The sequence below is a fragment of the Poromitra crassiceps genome (genome assembly GCF_964638095.1).
Source record: "Poromitra crassiceps genome assembly, chromosome: 13".
NCBI classification, from domain to species: domain Eukaryota; kingdom Metazoa; phylum Chordata; class Actinopteri; order Beryciformes; family Melamphaidae; genus Poromitra; species Poromitra crassiceps.
Window position 1 is genome coordinate 27,808,998 of NC_139644.1, and position 27,276 is coordinate 27,836,273.

The 27,276-nt window shown below is 43.1% G+C and overlaps 2 protein-coding genes across 2 annotated transcripts in view; one reads left to right on the forward strand and one right to left on the reverse strand.

Annotated features, from left to right (window-relative positions):
* Window positions 1-12,714, reverse strand: part of lmtk2 (lemur tyrosine kinase 2) — a gene marked incomplete at its 5' end in the record, with an annotated part of 47,896 nt that extends 35,182 nt beyond the window's left edge. Inside the window, one exon of the mRNA XM_083649575.1 lies at window positions 12,612-12,714. Coding sequence (XP_083505701.1) covers window positions 12,612-12,714 — 103 coding nt within the window. The remainder of the gene's footprint in view (window positions 1-12,611) is intronic.
* A 4,731-nt stretch (window positions 12,715-17,445) lies between these two features.
* LOC310788093 (parvalbumin beta-1-like) lies at window positions 17,446-26,228 on the forward strand (the record flags this gene model as incomplete). The annotated part of the gene is made up of 4 exons (XM_083649594.1): window positions 17,446-17,506; window positions 25,276-25,408; window positions 25,833-25,942; window positions 26,203-26,228. 4 exons carry the CDS (start codon window positions 17,446-17,448, stop codon window positions 26,226-26,228), a joined length of 330 nt encoding a protein of 109 aa, XP_083505720.1.
* Window positions 26,229-27,276: the final 1,048 nt, after the last annotated feature.

A 27,276-nucleotide genomic window follows, 5' to 3' on the forward strand; every position in this document is an offset into this window, starting at 1 on the left:
TGTGTGTGTGACTGTGTATCAGAAGAGAGAGTGTGTGTGTGTGACTGTGTATCAGAGAGAGAGAGAGTGTGTGTGTGCGTGACTGTGTATCAGAGAGAAGAGAGAGTGTGTGTGTGCGACTGTGTATCAGAGAGAAGAGAGAGAGTGTGCGTGCGACTGTGTATCAGAGAGAAGAGAGTGTGTGTGCGACTGTGTATCAGAGAGAAGAGAGAGTGTGTGTGTGTGACTGTGTATCAGAGAGAAGAGAGAGTGTGTGTGTGTGTGTGTGTGTGTGTGTGTGTGTGTGTGTGTGACTGTGTATCAGAGAGAAGAGAGAGTGTGTGTGTGCGACTGTGTATCAGAGAGAAGAGAGAGTGTGTGCGACTAGTGATGGGACCGATCCGATCCAATATCGGTATCGGGTGCCGATGCTGACATAATTCACGGATCGGAATCGGAAGGGGGGGGGGGGGGGGGGGGTTTGCAATTCCAGCGCGGGCCGCACAGGGGGCGCTGGCCGTAATTTGCCCATGTATAATAGAATCCTTCTTTGCCTTGTATATTTTCTTAATTTTGTCTGCTTTTTGCAAGGTATATTTAAAAAAAAATCTTTAATTGGCCAAATCTTTGCCTACTGTATACTGTATACTATATTCAAGAAAAATATCGGTATCGGAATAATATCAGTATCGGCAGATATCCAAATTCAGGTATCGGAATCGGATCAGAAGTGAAAAAATGTGGATTGGTGCATCCCTATGTGCGACTGTGTCAGAGAGAGAAGAGAGAGTGTGTGTGTGTGTGTGTGTGTGTGTGTGTGTGTGTGTGTGTGTGTGTGTGTGTGTGTGTGTGTGTGTGTGTGTGTGTGTGTGTGCGCGACTGTGTCAGAGAGAGAAGACAGAGTGTGTGTATGAGAGAGAGAGACTGAGAGGATGAGTCGGTGCCCCCTCCACCCCCTCTCCCTCCCTGGTTTCCTCCCTCTCCCACTGGTCATAGCGTGTCAGGTACATCCTGTCTGCCAGAGGGGGAATCAACACCCAGCCAGTCTCCTCCTGCTGGATTACAAATTCCTGACAGATGAGCGCAGGTGCTGAAAACAATCCAACTAGGAAGCGACTTCCAGTTGTCTCGTGCCTTTACATCAGCGCATGAAGGGAAAGGAGAAGAGTCTTGACAACTGCCACACAAATAGCCCCGCCCCTTTGAAAGAAACGGGCTACCAGGATAGATCAGTAGCTGCATCGCACTGCAGGGCAGCGGGCAGCAATTGATGCCAAACCCTGAGCTCAGCACCCAGTCCTGCCACCCCCCACGCTGCTCATGAATACACTTATTTATTTATTTTTATGAAATCAACCTTAGGGGGCAGCTTGAAGAAGTCATGAAGGGGGTAAAGGACAGACTGAGCAGTAATGCTAGTGTTATAGAATTTAAGTCATTACATACTCAATAAAGCTATAATTACATACATAATTATTGGTATGAGTTATTAGATAAATGCACGTCATATGGACAGACGCAATAGGCAGACAGCATCATCTACAGACAGACAGCTCATCTGTTGCCTCTGCATACATAAGTAAAAGCAGATTTCACCCTCTGCAGTCTGCCCACAGCAACATGTCATCTCACACGTGGCTGACCTTGCTGGCACGCAGGCACACACACACACACACACACACACACACACACACAATATTGAGTGTGCTTCAAATCTCCCTGCCTCCTCTCTGCCTCAGTATAAGAACCATGATGACAACGGTCACATCTTTACTGCATCAATGTAACTCTCTGTACTCTACGTGAGATGATCGCAGTCTCTTTGTAACCATTGTTACAAAAATGGCTAATACACTTTTTTAAGACAACTTCCCGACTCCTGGCTTCATTCAATTTGGTTCATATTGGCTGAAAATGCTGTTGTTTATTGTGGGATGAGGAGTGAGAAATTAATTTCCATAACAGCTCGTATCAGCCACAGTGTGTGGTCAGGTCAGATCAGATGGAGCCAGTGGTGTACTGACAGCAGCACAGTCCATCAGAGAGCAGACGAGCAGCACGCAGTAATCACTTCAGCTCCCTGGGGAGTCTCAGATATGATCCTAAATGCCAGGCTGCCTTCAGTGAAGTTCACTTCATGTCTGGCGGGGCCGCCCGGGAGACAGAATGAATAGGACTGCTTAGTCGATTACAGCCCTGCCCCCCGTTACCCCGTCAAAATGAAATAGTTCCATGCTGCATATAACCGGTGTCAGAACAATTCTAATGGAGTTATCCACATGTGTCAATTACAACAACATCATGTGTCTCAACTGAAGTCTCAACAAAAACGTCAGTTATCGGTGGTCCACAGGCAAATAGGGAAATGCAAAGATAGGCCTAGCCTGCCAAACTGGGGTCTGTTTAAGGCAAATAGGCTACGCTACATTTATTTTAAGGCTACTTGTCATCTGTGTCTGTAATGTATCCCTGACAATATTGTAAATCAGGAAGTTACTGCTTACTACTACTTACTGCACATTTCTTCAATTTTGTTTATCACAATCACATTCCCTGTCTAGCAAGTCTGTGCTTTTATTAACAGGGTTGGCCTGGTGAGATATACATCAGGGTGCAGTGCAGTCCCATAATGACAAAGACTTTGGACACTAGCTAGGCTAGGCTAGGTCTGTGCTCTCAGATTTAATGTTTTGCTACACACAGGCAAGAAAACAGGTATCTGGTAGAGATAAATTGGAGATAAATGGGAGATGTTTGTCCAAAAAAACTTGAAATCCAGAGGGGGGGGGGACATGTGAAAAATCATATTTCTGACAGACTGTGTGTTGTTGTTTAGAAGGTCAAACAGAGAGAAAGTAAGTTGAAACTGAACCTTGCTGTATGCTTCTTTTTATTCTCTGCATCACTATACAGACAATTAATCAAAGCTGACTCGTGGTGTTTAAGTTCAAACAGTCTCCTGTCAGAGCTCAGTAAGTACAGTAATGCACAGTAAGGTAGGCCTCCCAGCATGCATCAGCTCCTGCAGCCTAGTCAGACTGCTGCCTAGTCAAACCTCACACTTCCAAGCCGCATCTAGTCAATAGATAGTGCTTACTGCTACCTTCTAGTCCCACCTGTCTTTAAAGAGCTACAGCAGAACAAGACTCGTGTCTGTGGACGACAGAGGCTTTTCTACATCAGACACTGTTATTTCTATCATGTGCAAAGATAGGATTGGTAATAGAATAATACAACAAACTGTCATCTCGAAAAGAAGCCCCCAAATGAACAAAAGTAATTAAAGCTTAAATTTACATGGTTCAATATCTGTTGATTACAGCTAGCCAAAGGGCAGACTTATGTTGCCTTCAAGGGCCGTCAGAAAAGTCATAATTACAAGTTGAGTGCACATGAATGATCCAATAAACCCCTAAGTACGACTGGAAAATGATTCTGTGAAATCTGTGTGAAGTAGCTGAAAGGGGACAGAGAGAGAGCATGGAAGTTGTTTCAACAACTGTTGGTAATATTGTTGATGAGAATGATTGTATTTTTCCCCACTCATTGTTGTCACTTGTTTGTTCTCATTTTCATACATGCGACTTGATTTCCAAAACTAATCAGCAGCCAGCAACAAAACTACTTTGTTACAGGGTTCATTTTGCTAAATGAAATTCTGACCAATAAGAGGCTACAAGCAGCATTTGAAGGCAGCATGAGATGCTGCCAGTCATTTGAGAAAAACGCTACATATGAAAAGAAATGCAAACACTGGCAAGAACAGAAGCAATGGCTGCTGTAACAGTCAACCCCCAAAAAACACTTCTACAAAACAGTTGGAAATTATATTCTTCTGAAACTGCTATTCCACAACTGAATGTCCTGAGAAAATAGCAGGCCAATGTAGCAATGTAGAATGTTTTGCTACATTGAGTGATTTATGGTCATCATTCAACGGGCTATTTAAGTCATACTTACTTAAACAGTGCAGTGCATTTATGTTTTACCTATTCTAGACTAGAATTCTTTATAATAGATCTACTTTGACTAATCCAGTCTTTGTTTAGCTCAAATTCAAAAAAAAAATCCATTCTTATTTTTATGACTCCAAATGACTTAATGTGCTCCCATTTGGGCTATACTTTTGAGCAAATTGCAACTTAGCCTTAGAAAAGCTAAATGAAACATTTGACACGAATTTAAAATGGTGAAAATATGTGAAAATAGTGATATTTAGCCTGCACTGCCCACCCCTTGTGGGTGGCTGTGATTTGACATGATGATTCCTTCCTACCACTTTATTGAACACGGAGACACTTGGCTCTGTACTAAAGACGGCCATAGAGAACCAGCGTCTGCAGTGAAATATTGATGAGGGAAGGAATTAAACTTTCAAAAGGCATCTGCTTGGTACACTGGCCCAGTGGATGTCAATCTAAATGGAGGTGTGTACTTACTACTACGTTACTACAGTTGAACTAAAGTGTTTGCCCACCTTGCCATTTATCACCTGCTACATCAGAGGTGCAGGAGGGAGGAGATGGGCTGAGCTAGGTCTTTACTGTCTGTGGGCTGCTGGAGGTGCTACGCAATTCCTGCCTGCCTGGGACAGAAGTGAATGGGAAGAACTGGAGGAGAACTGACACTTGCCAACTTAACAGACTGCTTTTGCTTACCAAGCATCAATCAAACACCTTATACGCAAAACCTTATACGTAAAAGCCATCAATCTGTATAAGAGGAGGATGACATCAAATGAGGCCTGTTTATGCTTCACACTGTGTCGCTATGGTGGCCAAGCTCTCAGGAAGCGTCGGCCGAGCTAATCATAAACTCCAAAAGAACAGGCCCGCCCTGTTCCACCACACTTACATCCTAAAGATCTCACGAGTGCCTCTAGTCTATTTCATGAAATATTTCAGTTACAGCCTAACCATGGGCTCAAGGGTCACTAAACAATGTTCAAGGTTTCTGTGCTTCATATTAAGTCTTGTTTAGAGCAGTGGTTCTCAATGTGGGGTCCGGGGGACCACCAGAGGTCCTTGAGGGGGGTTCATACCGGTATTGGCCGATGTTAGTAAGTTTTTTATACATCTATCGGTCCAATGAGCAAAATCACAGCAATGTCAATATTGGTTATCGTATCGGCCAAAATGTTCATATTGAGCGGAAACAATGTGGTAAATCTATGGTTGATGGGCTTTTCCAAATGTTTTGGAAATAAAGAAAGACATTGCTTTTTCAAATTCACACTGTTCACTAGGGGTGGGAATCACCAGATGCCCACGATACGATACTGAAACGATACTTGAGTCACGATACGATAGTATTGCGATACTGCGATATTTTCGATATTGCGATATATCGATATTGCGATATATTGAATATTGCGATATTTCGATATATTGCGATTTCTTACTTTTTCAACTGCAAATGATGTCCACAAAGAAAAACTTTGTCAACATCTGGTTTATATAAGAACAATTTTTCAGTCTGTACATCCGACTTCAACCATTTTATTGCAGCAACATTGTCAAGTAGACAGACCAACAACTTTCATAAAGTCATGTCATAGTTGCATGCACCTGACAAACTGAACTGTTTGTTACAGTCTACTTACAGTCCACCTTAACTGGATGTGTGTGTGGACTACTGTACTTATGTAGTTTTTGCAACTTCACTTCACTTACACAAAACATCTTGTGCAGCCCATTCAGTAACTGGGGAATTTGTAAATGACTGTTATGACAAAACTGTTACTGTTAAAACAAAATGAAAATATGCTACCGTTTGTTTACTGCTGGCCTTGGAACTAAAGTTTATAGTAGCCCGGTGGCCTGGCATGGCCTGCAAAAAAAAAAAAAAAAAAAAAAAAAAAAAATTGCAATATCGATACTTGGCGTCCAAATATCGATACAATATCGTCAGGCAAAATATCGCGATACTGTGGTGTATCGATTTTTTCCCCCACCCCTACTGTTCACAGGACAATAGGACATGTGTTTTTCACTATGTACAAAATGTGATTATCATAGAAACCGGTAAATATCGGCCATTAAGCCAATGTTAATATCGGTATCGACCAAAATCTTATATCGGTGCATCCCAAGTAATAACAGGCAGCTTTACGATGCCCCTTCCTGCCTGCTCCACCTGAGTGACGGGGGTCCAGACAGTACAGACTCCCTGGGGGGCTGCAGCAGAAGACGGGGGTCCAGACAGTACAGACTCCCTGGGGGGCTGCAGCAGGAGTGAGAGGGGAAAACAGGAGCTGGGTCATGGCAGCTCTGCATGGGATCACTTCCCCTCGGTTAGGCCTGATCCGAGTCATGGGTTCATGTTATGATTTGGCAGCCGGGCCCCACCAAGTGACTCTCAACTGGTTTTTGGGACCAATACGTCAGGGAGCGGGCCAGCTCTTATTTCGGTTCCTCTGCATATTTCAGTAGACGTTCACACAGAGGAGGAGCTGACCCATTTTCCAAAGTTTCACTCGCCTGTGTGGAGGTACATGTTTGTTAGATACAGGATGGAGGATGGCAGTGTCTGGTTGACACTACAGGCTGAGGTTCTGTTGAGATGCGTTTCCTTATGATGAAATACAATCATAGCCGGCAGCACAGGTGGGCATTTGGTGGCAATGCCAGTCCAAATGGACTTTTACGCCCCCCTAAAACGGAGTTCACTTCCTGTTTAAGGAACATGTCGTTGTCAGCTGGGCCGAGTCGCTGTGTGAAGCCTGTCTGTTATGTCACCTATGCAGAGAGCCGCAGCAGATAGGGGCAGATTGCGTGCCTGTGAGTGGCAGAGACTAGAGTGTGTTGTGTTGCGAACAACCGCGTACCTGTCCGCGTGGACTGGACATGTCCGCACGGTCTGGAAAACCAAAAGAGAGATGCTGAATTTGAAGACAGCAGTTCTGTAACTGCTATGAAGTTCGTTTTATTTGAGGTTGGATATACAACAGACATTCACTGTGAATGGCTGTCGAATATCCAACCAAAAACTAGCTTTGTTTTTGCTGTTCTCAAACAGATTAATTTTGCTACATTCCTCATTGCAGTGGCTCAGTGGCTGACTACCCGCTGTACATTTAAACTACACTAGTGCTCAAGCACTCTCTCTCCTCCTTTAGGAACTTTCTCACTAATCCCAGAGGTGTACCTGCTGTAGAGATGTGCACCTAGTTTGCATCTCTCCCCCCCCCCCCCCCCCTTGCTCCCGCTCTCTCTTCAGACATCCTCATCCATGCGACTCGATCGGCCCCATCCCTAAAAACTACCGTAAATTCCGGACTATAAGCCGCGGCTTTTTTCCCGTTTTTTGGCCTTTTTTGCCCCCTGCGGCTTATATAACGGTGCGTCTTATCTATGGATTTTTTCCAAAAAAAAAAAAAAATCTCTCTTTTTTTAGCACTCTTTCTAACTATAAATCCACTTCTGTTTTAATTTCCTCTCTTGCCCTCTTTTAACAACATAACATAACATAACATAACACAACACAGGTAAGCAGAAAGAAAAAGACGAAGCAATCACGCCATGAATGAGGAAATGACTCACCTGCTGGAGGCTGGAGATACACGCTTGGGCTAAACTTTTACTCCGTGAAACACTATCGATTAAGTCCGACATCGCTCAGAGGTTTTGAGCAGCTTGAAAACAAGTTTGAAAACGTGCAGAAGTCCATCCACTCACTCACTAAAGAAACTAAGGCAACCGTGAACAGAGTTTATAATGAGGAGCTGAGATCGGTGACATGGACGCTTTCGTGGCAAAATCCTGTGTTACATCCTGGACCTGAAGGAAGGCGAGAAACCACCAGAGGTGGACAGGGCACACCGGGCGCCTCGGCCACGTCCAGACCCCGGCCTGCCACCGAGGGCCATCTTCATCTGCCTACTCCGCTGGCCCGACCGTCAACTCATCCTCCAGGCTGCGGGGAAGAAGCCCCTCACCTGGGAGGGTACGCGCTTTTTCGTCCGGGCAGGACCTCTCCGCGTTGGTGCAACAGAAACGCGCAACATACAACAGCATCATCGAGTCAATGGATATCGCTTTGGCGTACTGTACCCAGCGAGACTCGTCATAACCAGACCGGACTATCTTTAGCACTCTTTCTAACTATAAATCCACTTCTGTTTTAATTTCCTCTCTTGCCCTCTTTTCACCACACCGCGGACACTGTGTGCCCAGCGGCGGAACAAGAGCTCAAAGTGAAACTGCCGAATATCTTTTGAGTTGGACTGGTCAATAGTACTGTGAGTAACTAAAATAAAAAAATAAAAAACGGAATTCTCTCTTCTTTAGCACTCTTTCTAACTATAAATCCACTTCTGTTTTAATTTCCTCTCTTGCCCTCTTTTCACCACACCGCGGACACTGTGTGCACTGTAAAAAAAACAAAAAATACCACAATGTGTGATTTTGTCTGGGGATTAGTGACCTGACTTTTGTTTTGTTGAAATGTTAATAAATGGGAGCTTCCCCAAACAGCGATCTCTTTCCCGACATTCCTCTCTGTGCACGAACCCTTTCATATGGTAATTAAACATCAAAACACCCGCGGCTTATAGACCGGTGCGGCTTATAGAAGAAAAAAATAGTCACCTTTGAAGGTGCGGCTTATAGACCGGTGCGTCTTATAGTCCGGAATTTACGGTAGTATAAACATACAGTCCATGGTATAAACAAAACTACTACATACTCATCATGATGTTGATGTCTTTTCAAGTCAGCTTGGCATCTCGGGGCTTGTGGAGACTTGGATTACACCAGTATGGAAGCATTTGATGTTTTTTTCCCCTGTTGTTTTTATTATGCTCATGCTAATGGGGGTAGGCTAGCCGTACCATTGACTAAACTATATTCATTGAGCTAAGACAACTAGTGCTCGCTAGTTTTCTAATACACCCACAGAGAAGAGAAGGGACTCTATATTCTTTTCTTACTATTGGGAAGATGTCAAATAGGCGAATCTCCCGAGTCCCAAAATGTTGGCGTGTTCCCTTTAAGAAAGCATCTTTGTTTGGTACATATATGAAAATTAGAAGAATGTCGTGAAAATGATCATTCTTGCCTCTAATAATGCAAAATCATATTGCAATTGCAATATCAGTCAAAAATAATTGCATTTGTAATTCGATAATTTTTCTAAATCGTTCAGCCTTACTGCCCTAGCAGTGGCAAAACCGGCATTCTCCTTAAAAACATGACGACCAAAAAATGCTCCCATTTGGTTTGGGAAATGGGAAATGGGAAATGAAGATAATGAATAATTTGGAAAAACAGCTAACATCCTATGTAGGAGTTCAGCATAGGGTCTATGTGGCCATTTTAAAAGACTACTTTTTTCGTCTTCTTTCCAGCAGATGTTGTCTATCGTGTTGTGTGTATCATTCTGATGATGGGTGCTTGCTCAATGCTGTGTCATGTCGTGGAGATGTCCTTTTGGTGAAGTTTTTTCTTTTTTGTCGGTTTAATATTTTCCAATGTTGGATGACGTACTCTTGTTGATTGGGGAGAGCATGACAGGCAAGACACATTTTCGGGATTACGGACAATAAAGCATTATCTTATCTTACTATGCTGTTAGGCCTTGACCCCAAACAGCAGCATAAAGACAGCATCCCCCCTATAGCCTGGGGGGGTGATGGTCACTGAATCACTGAGGTGGAAGGCCAAGGCCAATGTCCAACACCACAACAGAACAAAAGAGGTTCTGGCTGACAGAACAACTGTGAAGCTGCTGAGTGAGCCACAATACAGGACTTACCACTATAACCTGGTTGTTAAAAGGTTGCAATCTACTTTGTCCTATATTCTAATGTGTAACGAGAGCCCATCGTTCAACAATAAGGTTTGCCCGACTGACCGAGGCAAGTAAAATGCCATGTCGGGCTATATCTAGCAACTCACAGTGGTAAAATAAGAATAAGAATAAGAATAAGAAGAAGAAGAAGAAGAAGAAGAAGAATAAGAAGAATAATAATGAAATATTTCTTCAATCACTTGATCATGGTCGTATCATAAATTATGTTCTCGTTCTCTGGCACACTGACACAGCATATCCCCTTCCCCCTGAACGTATAGAAGAATAATGGCACGGGCCATTGACCAATCAAGAATTGAGTAGGCTAGTACTGTGATGTGTGGTTGTCAGACTTGTCACTGGAGAGAAAATGGCGGTGGGTAAAGACAAAATTTATGAGCGGAAGCGCAAGCGAGCATTTTTCAATTATCCTGGAAACAGGAGTTGAGTTGGGAGGTGTTAAAGGGCTGACACACCGAAAACACTTGAAAGGACTAGCGGCAACTAGAGGCCGACTGATGCGTCACCTGACTGTATCGGGGCCAAAAGGTTTCGCTTGAACAGACCGCAAACACGACAGCCGGCGGGCAAGTAGCAGGTACGTTCTGCACCTGCATGAGACCAGATTGATGAAACAAAGCAACATTTGCCTACCATTTCTCTCACTTAAACGGTTTTGTAATATAGCTACTTCTAATCGAGAATATGTCTGATAAAAAGTTGCAAATGGAACTGGCGTATGTCAGCCCTTGTCTGGTCTTTTTCTTGTGGAAGAAAGAGGCGAAGGTGGAGAAATAAGGAGAAACTGCACTAAATGAGTGATTTCATGCAGCGAGCTGAAGGGACTTTCCCGAAGGCACGTCGTCATGAACATCTCCGTGTATTGGAATTACCAGATGAGATAAAGCTGGAAAATGAGCAGTGTTTTGTGTGTGCCCTCTCTTCTCCTGCACTGTTTCGCTACCAGCCAATCAGAGTGATTTTGCTCACCCCCACGCTCGCTCACGGTGTGTCCCAACAGTGCGGGACACACCGTGAATACTACAGACGCCCAGACACGGTCAACGGCGATGCCAACTAATCGGCTGTATGTGGCTCTCCCGCTTTAGAGGATGTGGTCAAAACTCCAACTATGTATGAGGTTTTTAGATGGGAAGCATCATTCTGCTATAACCTGTACTTTCACTCACACACCATTAAAATGGACTTTGGGCAAATAGATTTCTGATGCACTCGCTCAAGCGGGCAAGTGAAGTGAACCCTTGGCTGGGCCTGCACGTCACTTGCAGACTACCCATGTATCTCTATTCCTCTTTTGTCAGATGTGTGATGTGATCTTAACCCCAACCTTACGATAACCTTACACAACCATGAACTGCTGAGGGACATATTTACACCATTTCAATGAGTCCAATGGAAAGATTACGCAAGTGGGACAAAGACTAGGTTGCCATGTAATAAAAGCATAAAAAGCATGTTCATATTGCTACATCACTTTACTGTAAGCTGTATTGTGATTATAATTAAAGCATAAAAACATGTTCAAATTGCTACATCACTTGACTGCAAGCTGTATTATGATTAAATAAACATCACTGTTGCGTTAATCATTGACTGGTGCTGATAAGACTGGAATGTGTTAAGCTTAGCCTACACATTACCAACCTCCACTATGGTGTGTTAACTTCTGCCTCCATTCATTTCTCCTGAGTGTCAGGCAATACATGATAGGTCATTTTCATTGAGCCTCCTACTGTAATGTGAGAATAAATGCAATCATTGAGAAAACAGAGCGCCCATTAATTTACCTCTGAGTGGTTTATCTCATCCATACTACTCTCCCTGTAGTGTCCTCAGTACAACTGCTGCCACTTGTTGCAAGCACCATTACTTCCAGTTTATGTAGTTCTAACATGAACAAGTCTAATCTTCATGCAATAAGGATAGCTGAAGAATAAGTAGTAGAAGAAGAATAAGACCTTTACCACTCTGATTCAAAATCATATTAAGCCAGTTTGACTTTGATGACAAAGTTTGGGTACTAATTAACACATAGGCTACTTGCTATTCACCAAGATTAGGTATTTTCTCCCATTGGCATTTGACAAAATGGCAGGCAAACTGATCTTTTATAAAGTAGGTCCTGGTGTCACTATGACTAGGGCTGTGATGTACGAAGACTGTGAAGATGCTGTATTCAATGTCAACGAAGGCACTCAAGGTGCACTTCAAAACAAGAAAGCAATGTTTCCATGCTGGTGGGGCAACATCCATTCTATTGTCCTATAAACTTAGCTAGACGCCTGCCATTGACTGGACCAACCCCAAGCAGAGGTTGCAATCTCTCTGGCACCTACAATTACAACTGTGGCATGTTTAAATGGCACAGATTATTATTGCATTTGAGATTGACCTGTAATCGTGTTAAATCTCGAATTAATATTTCATTCAGAAAACTATTGATAGAGGAAAAGTCCAAAGTATGCTTAACAGTCTGCTATAAGCCAACTGTGCCAATGAAAGGTTGTGACTTTCTATTATTAGTATCGTCATAAAACTTACCATTCAATGACAGACATCAAGTAACGTTACGTTGGTGGTTCTAGCCAGGCTGACAGATGGTTAGTTGTTAGATAGAATTGGCCTCTAGTGAGCTGGAGAGCTACCAACAGCCAGGCTGTGTTGTTAGCTTTTTAGCAGGTGATTAGCAGTAGCTATAGCTAACTGAGCCAACAAACCATCTACTAACATCTGCTGGCTGAGCAGCTGGATATACTTGAGTTATGGTTTGTGAACAAACAATATATTAGTTAGAAAGTCAGTGGCAGACAGCTGTCTCTCACCTGGTCTGTGAGGATAGTGTAGAGGGGCACCTTCACACGGCAAAAACACCCACAGAAAAATTCCACTGGCCAGCAACAAAACAAATCCATGACGGTCCTCCATCCTTCTAGCTTAGCTAACAAAATAACGTTAGCTAGTTAGAAACGTCGTCCTAAACAACAAATAGCAGAAAAGAGGCTAAATAAAATCTTATATTCATTGATAGTTAGTTTAATTTGAATGTAAGCTGCGTAAACAAGCCCGCAGAGCAAGCATATTTTCTGCTTGTTTAGCGATATCCTATTAGACAGCTAGCTTCAGCTAGCATGTGAATGCTAACAGGTCCGGCTAACGACAGCAACACCGCTATGGAATTTGCTGTTCCATTGTCCATACAGACCACGAGGAGCGATTACCTTTCACGACCTATCATATTGATGTAGGTACCTTTACGCTATTTCAATAAACATGTTTAAAGAAAATAAAGGATAAATAGCCCTAACTGTCAGGAAACACATCTCCCCCAAAGCGCCATGTTCCTGTACAACGTCACATCATGGAATGGGGGCGTAAATATTCAGAAGACTGACATGTACTAAAGCCAATCACATCCCACAATACCTTCACATTACACAGACACAACCAATCAACATCGACCTTTATTGCCGGTAATGTAAATTCAATGCTTTCTATAAAAGCTAAAAGAAAACCTTTTACATCCGACACTTGCCAACCACGTGAGGCATGCACTCAATGTAGACTAGGAAAGATGACCTACCCACATCAAATGTTTATTCCTGGATTTACGCCCAATGCCATAAACCACCCAACTGTCCAATTTCATGACGGGTGGACAGGATACAGCCTTGATACAATTGGATATTTTCAGACACAATTTAGCTCGTCAGTGCACTGAGTGCAGATGTTGCCTTTGGCATTTACCAATAGATACAGGTTAATAACAGCATTGATTGATATAGAGATCTGATTCACAAGGGAAATTGAGCTTTCCCATTATTCAATAATTGCAAATGTACAATAACATGAAAAAAATAATTATTTTGACAACAGCAGCTCCTGGGTGAAACTGGAAGAGATAAAGGTGTGTGGTTGTAGGTTGTCAGTCAATATGCTGCTTGAACTGTGGGTGATAGGCTATATCAGGCTCAGCAACCTAGGACACAGGTGCCACCTATGGCAAGATTCAAGATTCAAGATTTTTATTGTCACTCCGTAGTACAAGTATCACGTGTGAAATTCTTGTGCTGTAGACTCCGTTACAACATTGTGCAAAATAACAGGGCATATAGGTGCAGGAAAACAAGAGAAGCAACAAGCAATAAGGCAGTAAAGCAATAAGACAATTCAAAGACAGTGACATATTCACTGCACATATGTGCAAATGGCATGGACATACTTTAAACATAATTAACATTCTGTTTGCAGAGGTGCAAATAGCATAGACCTAATTAAACATACAATTAAACATTAGACATACATAATGGTAGCAGCTATAGTACCGCTACTACATGATTGTTGGGAGTTTATTTGTGTATGTTAAGGAGTCTTGTGGCCTGCGGGGAGAAACTGTCCCTCAAGCGATTTGTGCGTGCTTTTGGGACCCTGTATCTCCTCCCTGAGGGTAACAGGGAGAACAGGCTGTTGTGGGGGTGGTTTGTGTCCTTGATGATCTTCAGGGACCTCCTGAGGCACCGCTGGTTGTACAGTTCCTGCAGTTCTGGCAGCTCACATCCTGTTATGTGCTGGGCCACGCTCTCACTCTTCTTAGCGCCCTGCGGTTCATGGTGGTACAGTTCCCGTACCAGGTGGTGAAGCAACCAGTCAGCAGGCTTTCAATGGTGCCTCTGTAGAAGTCCCTGAGGATTTTTGGCCTTAGCCCAAATTTCTTCAGGCGCCTGAGTCCGTGTAGTCGCTATTGGGCCTTTTTGACAACAGTGGCGGTGTGGCTGGCCCATGTCAGGTCCTGGTGGATGTTGACTCCCAGGTACTTGAAACTGTCCACCCTTTCCACCACTGTGCCATTGATGGTGATTGTGGGGTGTGCACCCCCCCCCCCCCTGTAGTCTAAAATGATCTCCTTGGTCTTGGAGATGTTTAGAGACAGGTGGTTGTCCTGGCACCATTGTTCCAGGGCCCCCACTTCCTCTCTGTAGGCCGTCTCGTCGCTCCTGGAGATCAGCCCCACGACTGCTGTGTCGTCTGCAAACTTCACGATGGTGTTCGAAGTTTGAGTCGCCACGCAGTCGTGGGTGTAGAGGTCGAACCAGAAGGGGCTGGAGACGCACCCCTGGGGCGCTCCTATGCTGATGGTCAGTGGGGAGGAGGTGAGGTTGCCCATTCTCACCACCTGGCGGCGGTCTGTCAGAAAGTCCAGGATCCAGTCACACATTGCTGTGTTTAGTCCCAGATCCTTGAGCTTGCTTACCAGCCTGGAGGGTACTATGGTGTTGAATGCTGAGCTGTAGTCCACGAACAGCATTCTCACATAGGTGTCCTTCCCCTCCAGGTAAGAGAGGGCAGTGTGAAGCACATGTGGTACTGCATCCGCTGTGCTCCTGTTGGGGCGGTATGCAAATTGTAGTGGGTCGTGGTCCGGGGGGAGTGTGGGGCGGATCTGTGATATAACGTGAAGGGTTAACCAGTGGCACAGCACCACAAGCACGCAATTGAGATTTTCTTTGTAGAAATGTTTAAATGCCCTGCCAAATTACATATTTCACAGCCATTTGCATTTGCACGACCTGCTATTTAGGATACTTATGGTAGTGACCCAAGCTACTCTGCCACTGATTGGTTAGCCTCCTTGCTTTCCATGCATTCCATGCATTCCAAAGCAGCAGAGAGCAGACCTTGGGCACAGTGATTGAGAAGCAAATTTGAACATGGCTGGTAATAATCACAAGAAGTTTGTTTGATATGAACTGTATTTAATAAATAATCTTGTTTGTGTTTGTCTTAGTAACTGCCTGTTGGCTTCTTACATATTATGTTGTTCTTTTGTGTTTGGTGAGCTGAAGACAATTTTACACTCTGGTGGACAATAAAGTTATATTCTATTCCATAATAAGATTAAGTTACACAAGCAGATGATATGTTGAGACAATACGTTGATTTTAATACTGATTATTCTTATGAATAGCTATTGTTGTGTTGGAAGCAATAGTGTGTGCGAGTTGTCACTGTATTGAAATGTGAAATGTGTGTAAAAGCTCAGTCATTTTCCTCTGGCTGGGTGATGCCTGAGTGACAGTTTGACACAAACTGCCACTGGTTCCCCAATCAACTATCCAATCTACTGGGTTACAAGCCAAATAGCTAATCTAAGGCATAAAACTATGATGATGATGATGATGATGATGATGATGATGATGATGATGATGATGATGATGATGAGTATTGAGAGCTGGGATTGAAAGCCTGGATGGATGGTGACAGGAGATACATATTGCAGGTTGACTGTCTGAATTCCCCGTGGATAAAATATGAATAAAGAAAAGAAAAGAAAATGGAGAAAGTGTTCTTCCTAAATAAAATATTGCTTTAAGGACTTTCATGCCATGGTATAATTTACTTTTTATGGGATGTCGGGTGAGAGTATAAGGTGTAGAATATTACTTTTTAAAGAATATTGAAAGATTAAGTTATCTTCGTTTGATAACAGACCAAGCTCACATAGCCTACTTCCCCCATTACTTAGTGTCAATTGAACAATCATATGTTCATACAGTCTCTTTTATATTAACAGAGATCATTAATGCTCAAGAACACACGTTCATTTTTGTTAATGATTGTCACATTCATGTAGCCTATTTGGTGTATATTTCCTCAGGGACTGGAATACACCTATTTCTACATCAATTATTATCACAGTATTATTATTATTATTATTATTATTATTATTATTATTATTATTATTATTATTATTATTATTATTGTTGTTGTTGTCGTTGTCATTGTTGTTGTTGTCGTCATCATCATCATTATTAATACTATTAATATTAGTAGTAGTAGTAGTAGTAGTAGTAGTAGTAGTAGTAGTACATTAATTATTAGAAACTGGACAGTGATACATTTTAGCATTAAATATTTTTATTAATAGGTTGAAGTGTCATGTTTGGAGTGTGATTTTTACTCTGCAAGTTTGCAATACAATGCCAGTGACAAAATTATCTGCTCTGATTAACTGATGAAGGGGGAGGAGGCAGTCTCTCTGGGTTTGAGGACAGAGACGTCAGGTTGCTTCTTGCACTGTGGATCACAAAGCTGTGGTGTTAGCTTATAGGCACGACACAAGAGGTAAAGAACTGCACATCAGAGGCTCGCAGAGTGCAAACGTCACCCGACACACAGTGAGTACCAGGCTTCTGCTAATTCACCTGAATGGCAATGTTTTTTGATGGTAGTTGGTGTTGGGTCAGTTCTCTGTGTTTGCATTTGTGCCTTGATGCATCTAAATTATTTTGCTATAAAAGAGGTCAGAAATAAATGTTATTTTGTAAGTCGGGGGGGGTTGGGACAATACAGGCAAGCCTCTTGATGTCTTGTTGCTGGAAAACACTTCCTTCAAGTTGCATCAACTTTCTCCCTGTAAATATTTGTCATTTTGTGAAACAAGGATTGAATTGTCAGTCAATAGTCACATTGTTCAAACCATTCCGTATGATCTTTGGTATCGAGATATTTTTCATCTACCTGAAGAGGACTACCTGAGGGAGAGTGATCATGCTTATTCCATCCACAAGCCCCGACTAACACACCTGTGCCAGTTTCATTTACTGTCACTTTGTGCTTCTTCTGTGTGTGCGTGTATCCCTCAGGCAGGCACAGAGGACCATGGCTTTTACAGGGATGCTGAGTGACGAGGACATCAAGGCTGCGGTGCAGGCTTGTCAAGGTGAGTCACGCACACACGTACGCACGCACACGCACGCATGCAGGGAGACATATACTTCACAAGTTGCTCACACAAGCACAAATGCTATGGACATTATAGCCATGCTCACATACACAGGGAAAGAGCCAGTAATAAGCGCACTCCCATGGGAGCGTACCTGTACGGTGAGTGGTGTGCGTTGGGAGCAGGGAGGCTGCAGGTAACCAGGCTGGGGAACAGTTACCACCCAGATACCGAAGTGTTTATGCTGAGTATTCGCAGAGAGAATACAAAATCACACCAGCCATGCAGTCTTCACATCCCACCAGCTCTTAATTATTTATCTCTAGTCATTATTTCTGCTTGACGAGGCACACACAGCATACTCACCCCATTGAAAATCAAATGTCAATGCGCGTGTACTCCAACCCCCTCCCCCCCCTTCCCCCCCTCCTCTTAGCACTGTTTGGGGCAAAATGCCATTGACTTTGTCGGTCCCACTTTATGTTATGCGTGCACTATGGAGGTGGAAGGGGTGATCTGTAGGTGGCTGTGTAAGTGTAAGTTATTGTAAGCAGAGAAGAAAAGCTATAGTGTCACATACAAATGGAGAGAGCAGGCAAATAACCTTGCTGGTCCAGATTTCCTGAGGTCTTTCCCTTAAGCATTACTATTTTCAAACCAGCCTATATGCCTATAATTTCTCATATGGGTCTACAGCCATGACCCCCCCCCCCCCCCATCATATGTCACTTTAAAGGACTTTATATTTTGCACCTTATAATTTGTGATTGTTTTTCTGTATTGCTTCGTCTTTCAGTATTGATGCGACCACTGTGTTGCATACTTGCACTAAGTGAAATTCCTCATTTGTAATAATCAGATTACTTACTGTGGCTATTAAAGTGAATCTTGAATGTTGAATCTTCTCATTCATGTTCTCATTCACGCGTCTGTGAGCATTTCCAGTCGAAAAGGCGTGATCATTTAGGGGCTTTTAGCATTTAGGTTTGCATTAGAACTATATCCATGGACTATAGTCAGTATGATGGGAGTGTTTCAATGGCATAATGATATAACAACCTATAACGGTATAGGACAGTAATGCGCTAGAGGGTGCATAGTGGTAAATGTCATCAGCTGTAGAATGAAAGTCATCTGAGCGCATGAGTAAATGTGACATCTCTATTCAGCCCCTCGCCGTTCTTGCTCTCCTGTCATTCTTTGATTGACCTCTCACTTCCATGTCTTTCTGCCTCTCTCTCTCTCTCTCTCTCTCTGTCTCTCTCTCTCTCTCTCTCTCTCTCTCTCTCTCTCCCCATGCCCGTGTAGCTCCAGGCACATTCAACTACAAGTCATTCTTTGCACAAGTGGGACTCATTGGCTCATCCGAGGCAGACGGCCAGAAAGTGTTCACAGTCCTGGACCAAGACAAGAGTGGATACATTGAGGAGGAGGAGCTCAAGTAAGGATGGAGTGTCGTTTTATGGCTTGAGGATGAATAGTGGGTAGTGGTGCGAGGTAGGGGGCAGGAAGGGAGGGGGGTGTTCCTGTAGTTCACTTGCATGAGTCCTCAGGCAGACATCACTGTATGAATGGAGCAGCGCTTGGGCAAGGGGTGAATTCAGTAATGCAGCGGGGAGGGGAGGGGAGGGGAGGGGAGGGGAGTGAGTGAGTGGGGCAGTGGGATTGGGCGTTCAAGATCGCTCAAAGAGACTTTGATGTAATTGTGGGAAAGGAAGCACTGCAAATACCGTTGGGCCGACCATGAATTCTATCATAAAGTAAGCTATAACTTATCACGCATCTCTTTGTCTCGCCATCAGGCTGTTCCTTCAGAATTTCTCCCCGGTAGCCAGGGAGCTGTCCGTGTCTGAGACCCGGTCTCTGATGGCTGCAGGAGACATTGACGGAGATGGCAAGATTGGGATGGAAGGTAGGCTCATAAAGGATGTGGAAAAACCTAGGCAGAGAAGAAAGAGAGCTGTCTGCAATGGGAGCTGTCCACTAGTCAGTGCTGAAATAGTAAATCTATAGATAGCACACAATTATAGCTGGCGAGACAACACCACAATGCAACTATGCACACAAACAAACAAAACATACTCATTTGTTGCATGTTTAGACATATTGCTTAACTGTTATGCTGTGTGACACTCACTTCTTGCCTGGAGGATGTTATACTTCAGGGATCACAGCTTTAATCCTATGTCTTTTCTTCCCCACAGAGTTCTGCGCTCTCCTGAAATAAAGCAGGGGGGAAGTTTCAGGACCAGAGCTGTCTCCCCCTATTTTGATTTCAATGGATTTCTTCTTCTTTTTCTTTTTTTTACATATAAAAATTTCAAATTTAACATATAACAATTTCAAATTTCTAGATTGTTTAATGCATTGATTAATGCATTGTTTAATGCATTGATTAATGCATTGTTTAATGCATTGTTTAATGCAAGAACAAGAAACCTCAGATATTCTGCCTGCTGCTCTCCCCTTGTTGATTTGATGCAATGGCGCACAAGCTGGTTAGTGGAGAAACGGCTACAATTGGGTCTTAGTTGTGTGTGTTTGATCAATCAGGTAACTGGAATGCATTAATTAAAAAAAGATTTCAGACGTGATGTTTGTCTGCTGGTATTTTCTTGCTCTGCATGAGATGTGCAATTAATATAGGGTCATGTTTTGTCTGTACACAAGATGCTGCTCCAAATGTGAAGATATAAGCTGAAAGCCAATGGGCAGTGTAGCCTTATATCCATACAAGTTGCCCCCCCACCCCCCCGCCCCCCACATAGTAACAGCGAAGGTATTCAGAGATGTCAATTCAATAAAACCCATGGCAAAGTCCCTGCACAGTTTTTCTCCAAAAACTGAAACCTGTTTACTTCAACTACAGTTCAGACAAAATGGATCAATGAGAGATGGCTGACAAGATTAGCCTAATGTAGAGTGTGATAAAATAGGCTATTAGACAAAGGCCACATAACTTTATCTTGAGGCTACAGCAGAGAGGGAACACTGGTCCTCAAGACCTGATGTGATGGTTTTTAGATATGGCTTCCAAATAGATATCTGGCGATTTTTGTTTGATTGTTGCTCTCCATTTTACTAGGCTATTAAAAACTACAATATCAGATGTGGACTGACTTAGGCAAGGGTATATGGTCCAGCTGACACCCATGAAAATTCACTAATATATTCAGTTACATATATCTTGCCACACCCACCTGATAAAGGAGGGGGGGAGTCTGACAAGTCGATGGTTCCCAGTAGCCTACGTGTTGCTAATCGGAGGGGTCCTTTATAAGATGTCAATAATAACTTGCTGTTTTTTTTAGAGATTAGTTGTCACCATGTTGTCCTCATTAGGACTATACCACCTTCTGCTGGAAGAGTTCAAATATGATCCTTGGTCCTTAAACATTACTGGCTGAGCTCTACTTTTTATATGAGAAAAGAAAAGTCAGTTTAATTAATAGACTACATAACTTAGATCATTTAGATTTCTGTTTTGTTCATTTCCTGTTAATACATTTTGTGTTCCCGGTCAAAAATGACTGCCCCATTATAGCTGATTATAAATCCATAATAATAGCCTACATATTATCACCTAATGTTGCTTATTTGCTATACTCAGATGAAACATATTGTGCTATTTATCACAGACTACTTTGTGTCAAAGTTTAAATTGTTTTGAAACCATTTCAAATTCGGCACAAAATAACATGTGTTCCTGGCCTAACTGACCGGAATGATTTTATTAGTAGGCTAAAGAGAGGACATAGGCCCAAAACTACACATGAAAAATTTACCATAGAAGGCTGAACACAAAGAGAATACAGACTGACATAGAGAAAGAGAAGGGTTAGGGTTAGGGTGTTAGGGTTAGGGCTAGGGCTAGGGCTAGGGCTAGGGCTAGGGCTAGGGCTAGGGCTAGGGCTAGGGCTAGGGAAAGTTAATAATAAAAAAATAAAAATAAAAAAATAAAGTAGGGAGAGACAGACAGATGGAGAGACAGAGAGAGAGAGAGAGAGAGAGAGAGAGAGGGGGGGGGGGGTCCTATGGGGAAACAATTGGGGAAAGGGTCCCAGTGTGTGTGTGTGTGTGTGTGTGTGTGTGTGTGTGTGTGTGTGTGTGTGTGTGTGTGTGTGTGTGTGTGTGTGTGTGTGTGTGTGTGTGTGTGTGTGTGTGTGTGTGTGTGTGTGAAAAACTGCTCCAAATGACATCATTATGACATAACGTGGACCAGGAAGTTCTGTGAATGAACCTGGGAGCTTGCAATGCAGTCAAGATGGAGGGAAACATTACTACCAATTTTGTAATGATACAAAGCTGGTTGAAGATCAGCCCTTCAATACGTTCCATTGGCTTCACGACACACAGTGACAGCAGGCTAATAATGTCAGGAGGAAGGTGTAAAGAAGAGGGATAATGTTAGAGGAGCTTCAGGCCACAAACACTGAAGGATGCAGTGAATAGTCACGTACAGCTGACTATTAAAGAAGTACAATCAGGATGTTTGGTGAAGTTGTTAATGTGAGAGAAAAACCAGTAGCTTCAGTTCTGGAAGACGGTGCCAAGTGTTGGAGTAAAACCTGTTGCATGAATCATCAACATATCGCTTACTTGTTCACTTGTTCACACACACACACACACACACACACACACACACACACACACACACACACACACACACACACACACACACACACACACACACACACACACACACACACACACACACACAATAGCCCGAGTCTGGATGATTCGTGCATATTGCCTATAAGGACAGCGATCCGGGGACATGAGCACCAGGAGCCAGGCCTTGGCCCGGGCTGCTGGGTTAATTTGAAACTCTATTCAGTGGATGTGCAGTGCAGAGAAACCCTATGGAAGTACGCGTTGGGCATGGATAGGCCTGAACCCCTGAAGTGAATGCCACCACAGCAGAGGTTGAGACCGTGTAGCCTACATCATCTGAAACCACATCAGGGCTGTTTTGCAACACCAGCCCTCCAACTCTGAAGTATAGAATTCTGACTCCAAGACTTAAATAAACAAAAACATTCAGAAGAATACGAAACAATATCTCCGCAAAAGCCCCTAGGAATACAGATAGTAATAGCAGAAGATAAATGCCAGAAGCCACTATAGGTCACTATAAACTCATTGAGTACCACAGACACACCATAGGCCCCTATAAGGATATTAAGATATGGGAATATTACAGTTATACTGTATGATAAGGTTTTCAAAGTGGGGTCCGGGGACCGCCAGGGGTCCTTACCGGGGGGTGGGGGGTGAGGGGTTGATCCCCAGCAAAATGGAGAATAATTTATTTGTACTATTATTTAATCCATATGTAACACAATGATAGAATGTATGAATATCTCATAGCATACACTTTCTCTAGTAAAACAAATCAAAAATCTTATCAGATGGGGCCCTGGGACATAATCTTAACAAATGGGGTCTGTGGTCTAATTTGTGTCAGTTTGGGGGTCCTTGACATGAAAAAGTTTTAGAACCACTGCCATAAGAGATTAAAACTACCGTTGATGAGGTTAGTAGAGCTACTGAGTAGTCATATACAAAAATGGCATTTTGGCTTCAAGTTTTGTCTCACAGATACAAATGCAGTGACCTATGCGCATCTTTCACATCATTGCCACACCTCTCATTTACACTCTCTGATTAACTAAGTGCCAAAACAACCAAATCAAAGTTTGTTAGTCTAGGCCTAGTAAATCATTTGAGACGAGATGTCACTGCGCCGGACCCCACTTGGGTTTCGAGCCGTCTCACCCACACGTCTCACTCTCGCTACATGGTAGCATCCTCATTTGTTGACCTAAAAATAGCTTGAGGCTACTAGACACATTTTTCAATGCGTGCATCTTGGTACCTGATACTGAGACCCCGCTGTAAATGGTGTTGCTCCAGGGTATATAAGAGAGGGAGAAACGGGGTTCAGACATCCAGACACCAGTCCGCTTCGGTTTTCACTCGCCTCAACGCAGCTCAAAGGTGAGTGGGATGCCCTCTCCTACAGGCCACAGGGCGCCTTCTGGGAAGGGGATTCAGCCCAGGGAATTTCTGTGGACTATAATAGATAGATATGGAACCAATTTCAACCAAAGTACAACATGGACCACAGGATCATTCACTCAGTGCGAGAGGAGTTCAAATGAGGCCTTTTCTCCCCGCCTGAAGAGCAACGTTTGTGGATAATAATTTTGCTGTGTTCCCATCATTTTCTTATAACTGGACATTTAAAAAAGCCATCACAATGTTGTCATCAGTGCGTTTCCTCAATTGCATTGTTTGTTTGTGTTGGCAATGAATCATATTCCCATGGGAGCATCATCTAGGCTATTTAGTGCCATAGCAGCTTTAAGTGTCGCGATAAACACAGTCAGACCCGTGCTGGGGTCAGATATCTGGACTCTGGAGAGCAGCCCATATAAACAGATGCTGTGTGTGATGCTGTCAACAATGTTAGGCAATTACTCTCAAAACAATTGGCAAGGTTCAGCTGTGAAGATGTGAATTAACAAATTTTAATAGCCTACAAGAAAAAGTCAGATGCCAGAAAAAAAAGGTCTCTCAATTGAGTTTATTGCAAAAGATAATGTTGAATTGTATCTAATTTGACAACTAGCTACATTCAGGTTTGGTAAAAAATTCAGATTCAAAACTAAAAATATTACCATTTTTGTTTTTCTATCTGTTTCGAATAGAATGTTCACGTCTTGTATTATGTTAAGAAGAGGCTAGAGGAAGCGTGGTTGAACACTAATTACGTCCATGGCCATCCACTGGATGTACGTAATTTGAGCCTGCAGAGGCTCCATCTGATACATGTTGACCAACTGTAAAGTTATGCGCCAGAAGAGATCTGGGAAACACCTGTCATTTACGAGAAATAGCTTACATAACTCCCTCTCGCAGATCCCTCCGTGTATAAGGCAACTCTTCTGAATCTTCCAGATGCAAAATTGCAATAATTTAGTAGCCTATGCTTGTCCTACAGGAGGATATTTGAACTGAAATTTGAATTGTAGATTAGGATTTGCACTGATACTAACATGTGAATCTCTTCTCTCATTTCAAAGATAAAAAAAAAAAATGGCTTCCTTCGGTCTCGCTGAAGCTGATATCAAGAAAGCTCTGGATGGATGCAAAGGTTAGTTTTGCCCCTTATCACAAGGCTTTACATACGCCTAGCACCATATAGCGTACAGTAGTAGTACATATAGGCCTACATCATATACCACACTACACATAGGTTTACATAATTTGATTATATACAACACTACACAACAGAGCATGTCTTTGGACTCTGGGAGGAAACCCATGCAAACTCCACACAGAAAGTGCTGAGGTAGAGATTCAAACCCACAACCTTCTTGCTGTGAGGTAACTACTGTACTATCCACTGAGTGACTATGCTGCCCAGGTCTCTCCACACACCTGTACATGTCTCTCCTACTTTAGCACACATGTATTCAGAGATGCAATACACAGTGGCCTGCTTTTTTGCTTTTATTGACCATTCAATGGAAAATCAATCTGAAATACTGAACACCTAATATGCAGTATTCACTCAGATGTGCAAACATACTGATACAAAATGATACAAAGTTGTGGTCAGAAAACACTCAACTCCAACACACACGGCCACAATTAGCCTTCCACATCCTTCAGGCCCTGTCCAAGGTCCTGTATCGTGTTCTGTGTTGTGCTCGTGCAGCCTGTGTCAGTCTGCTTATGGTTTTAAACATGTGTTACAGCTGCTGACAGCTTCAACTACAAGACCTTCTTCAAGGCATGCGGTCTGTCCGCCAAGTCCCTAGATGATGTCAAGAAGGCTTTCGGCGTCATTGACCAGGATGCCAGTGGCTTCATTGAGGAGGATGAGCTGAAGTAAGGGACACTTGCATGTAATCAATGCACACTTCAAATGGAAACTCAACTTTTAGAATATGCACCAAATCCCAGGTCATTGCATTGTGTCTGAGTGAATTGCTACAGCGCATTTTGCTGATGTCTCCTATGTGATTAGAAAAGTCTTAAAATGGTCCGGTTAGCTTGTTGTCTTTCGCCTTCACTTCACAACGTATCTTGGCTTTAATTTGAAGATAAAACAATACTGGCTACATGTACAGCAACATTAAGGCCTTTTCTATTGAAACCTGACAGATTTACAGACAGTTTTGTGTTAGGATCAGAGCCACAGAGCCTGTTTCAGAATCACACCTTCTGCTGTGTTTCACTAATCAGTCAATACAATCTGAGATGTGTCGAGGTCCTGCTTTCAACTCCTGCTCCTTTCTCCAACACCTACCAGGCTGTTCCTGCAGAACTTCTCTGCTGGCGCCAGAGCACTCACAGCCGGCGAGACCGCGGCTTTCCTCGCCGCTGGTGACAGTGATGGTGACGGCATGATCGGCTGTGATGGTACAGTTCTTACACTTTCCTAGATATCTTTTTGTTTAGCAGAGCACATGTATATCAGGTTCATCTGCATGCTGGACTCTTGGTTGATCTGCATAACAATTTATTCCTTAACATGTATTCACATACTTGAATATCTGAAGAGTCTCAAATTCTTGCTCAGACAATTGGGTCCCTAATGTTATCCTAGTACACCACCCTAAGAGTTTGAATACATTTTTGCTCAATACTAATGGCAGTTTTATTCCATCTACTTTTCACAGAGTTTGCTGCCCTTGTAAAGGCATAAGTTTCCAATGACCAAGATCCACTTTCATGGAACGAACTCACGGGGGGAACTCCTTGCAAGATTCAGTAAATCATCAATGAAAGAATATTTTTTATATCTTATTTATGAGTTGCCTGCAGTCTCAACATTGAACACAGTGTAATGTTAATTTTTACTCAAATGTGTGATATGTTTTTGAAATATGACTTGTTCAAATTGTACCATCCTTTCTGCACTTTTGAGGAAGAGTGAAAAACCAGGAATAAATACTCTTTTGGTGTAAAATCATCTTGTTCAGGTCAGTTCTCTCTGTGCGTTGGTCAACTGTGGTGTGATGTTATGAATAGGAACACGGTGAGTGTGTAGCAGCCAGCGTTCATGCTCCAATGTGTCTAGGGAGGGAATGAGGGATGGTTGAATGGAACTGCCAAGCACTTGTTTTGATAATAGCCAGATGGGAAGGGGGGGGGGTCTTACTAGGTTTAAGCCAGGACCTGGCACACACAGGCTGGGGAAGGCCCTGGGGCTTTGCTTGAACACTTCCTGGATCTAGGGGGATTCGTGTTGGATTGCTTTGACACATAGTGCAATTAGGGCGTCTGATCCAAGGGTTTTCTCCCCACCAACTGCAGCGTGGTCATTTGGATGAAGTGCTGTGGCAAGCAGACTGCAAAAGGAGCGGCGCGCTATGTATAGGCCTTGTTGCATCAGCAGGACCTTTAGTGGGCTAAATGCAGTGCAAGGATGCAGCTTTACGTGTGGTGAGTTGAGGGGGTCTTAACAAATCATACGCTCGTCTTCTAGTGCGTGTGTCACATTTGGGGCGAGCCGCATTCCCCTTGAAAATATATACCGGCACAAATGTTGGCCTCTGAAGTAGCCTAATTTGATCAGTCAAGTAGACTACATATAGACTATAGACATAGGCTAATTGCAATTCTTGTAAGGCTATTAGTTGCACAAACAGTGGGCTACATGATAGCACACATTAAGCCTATAATGGCAGCATAAGCATGTTACCATCAATTAGTGGTCAAAACAGAGAGAAGTGTTGTGACAGCAGTCTGTC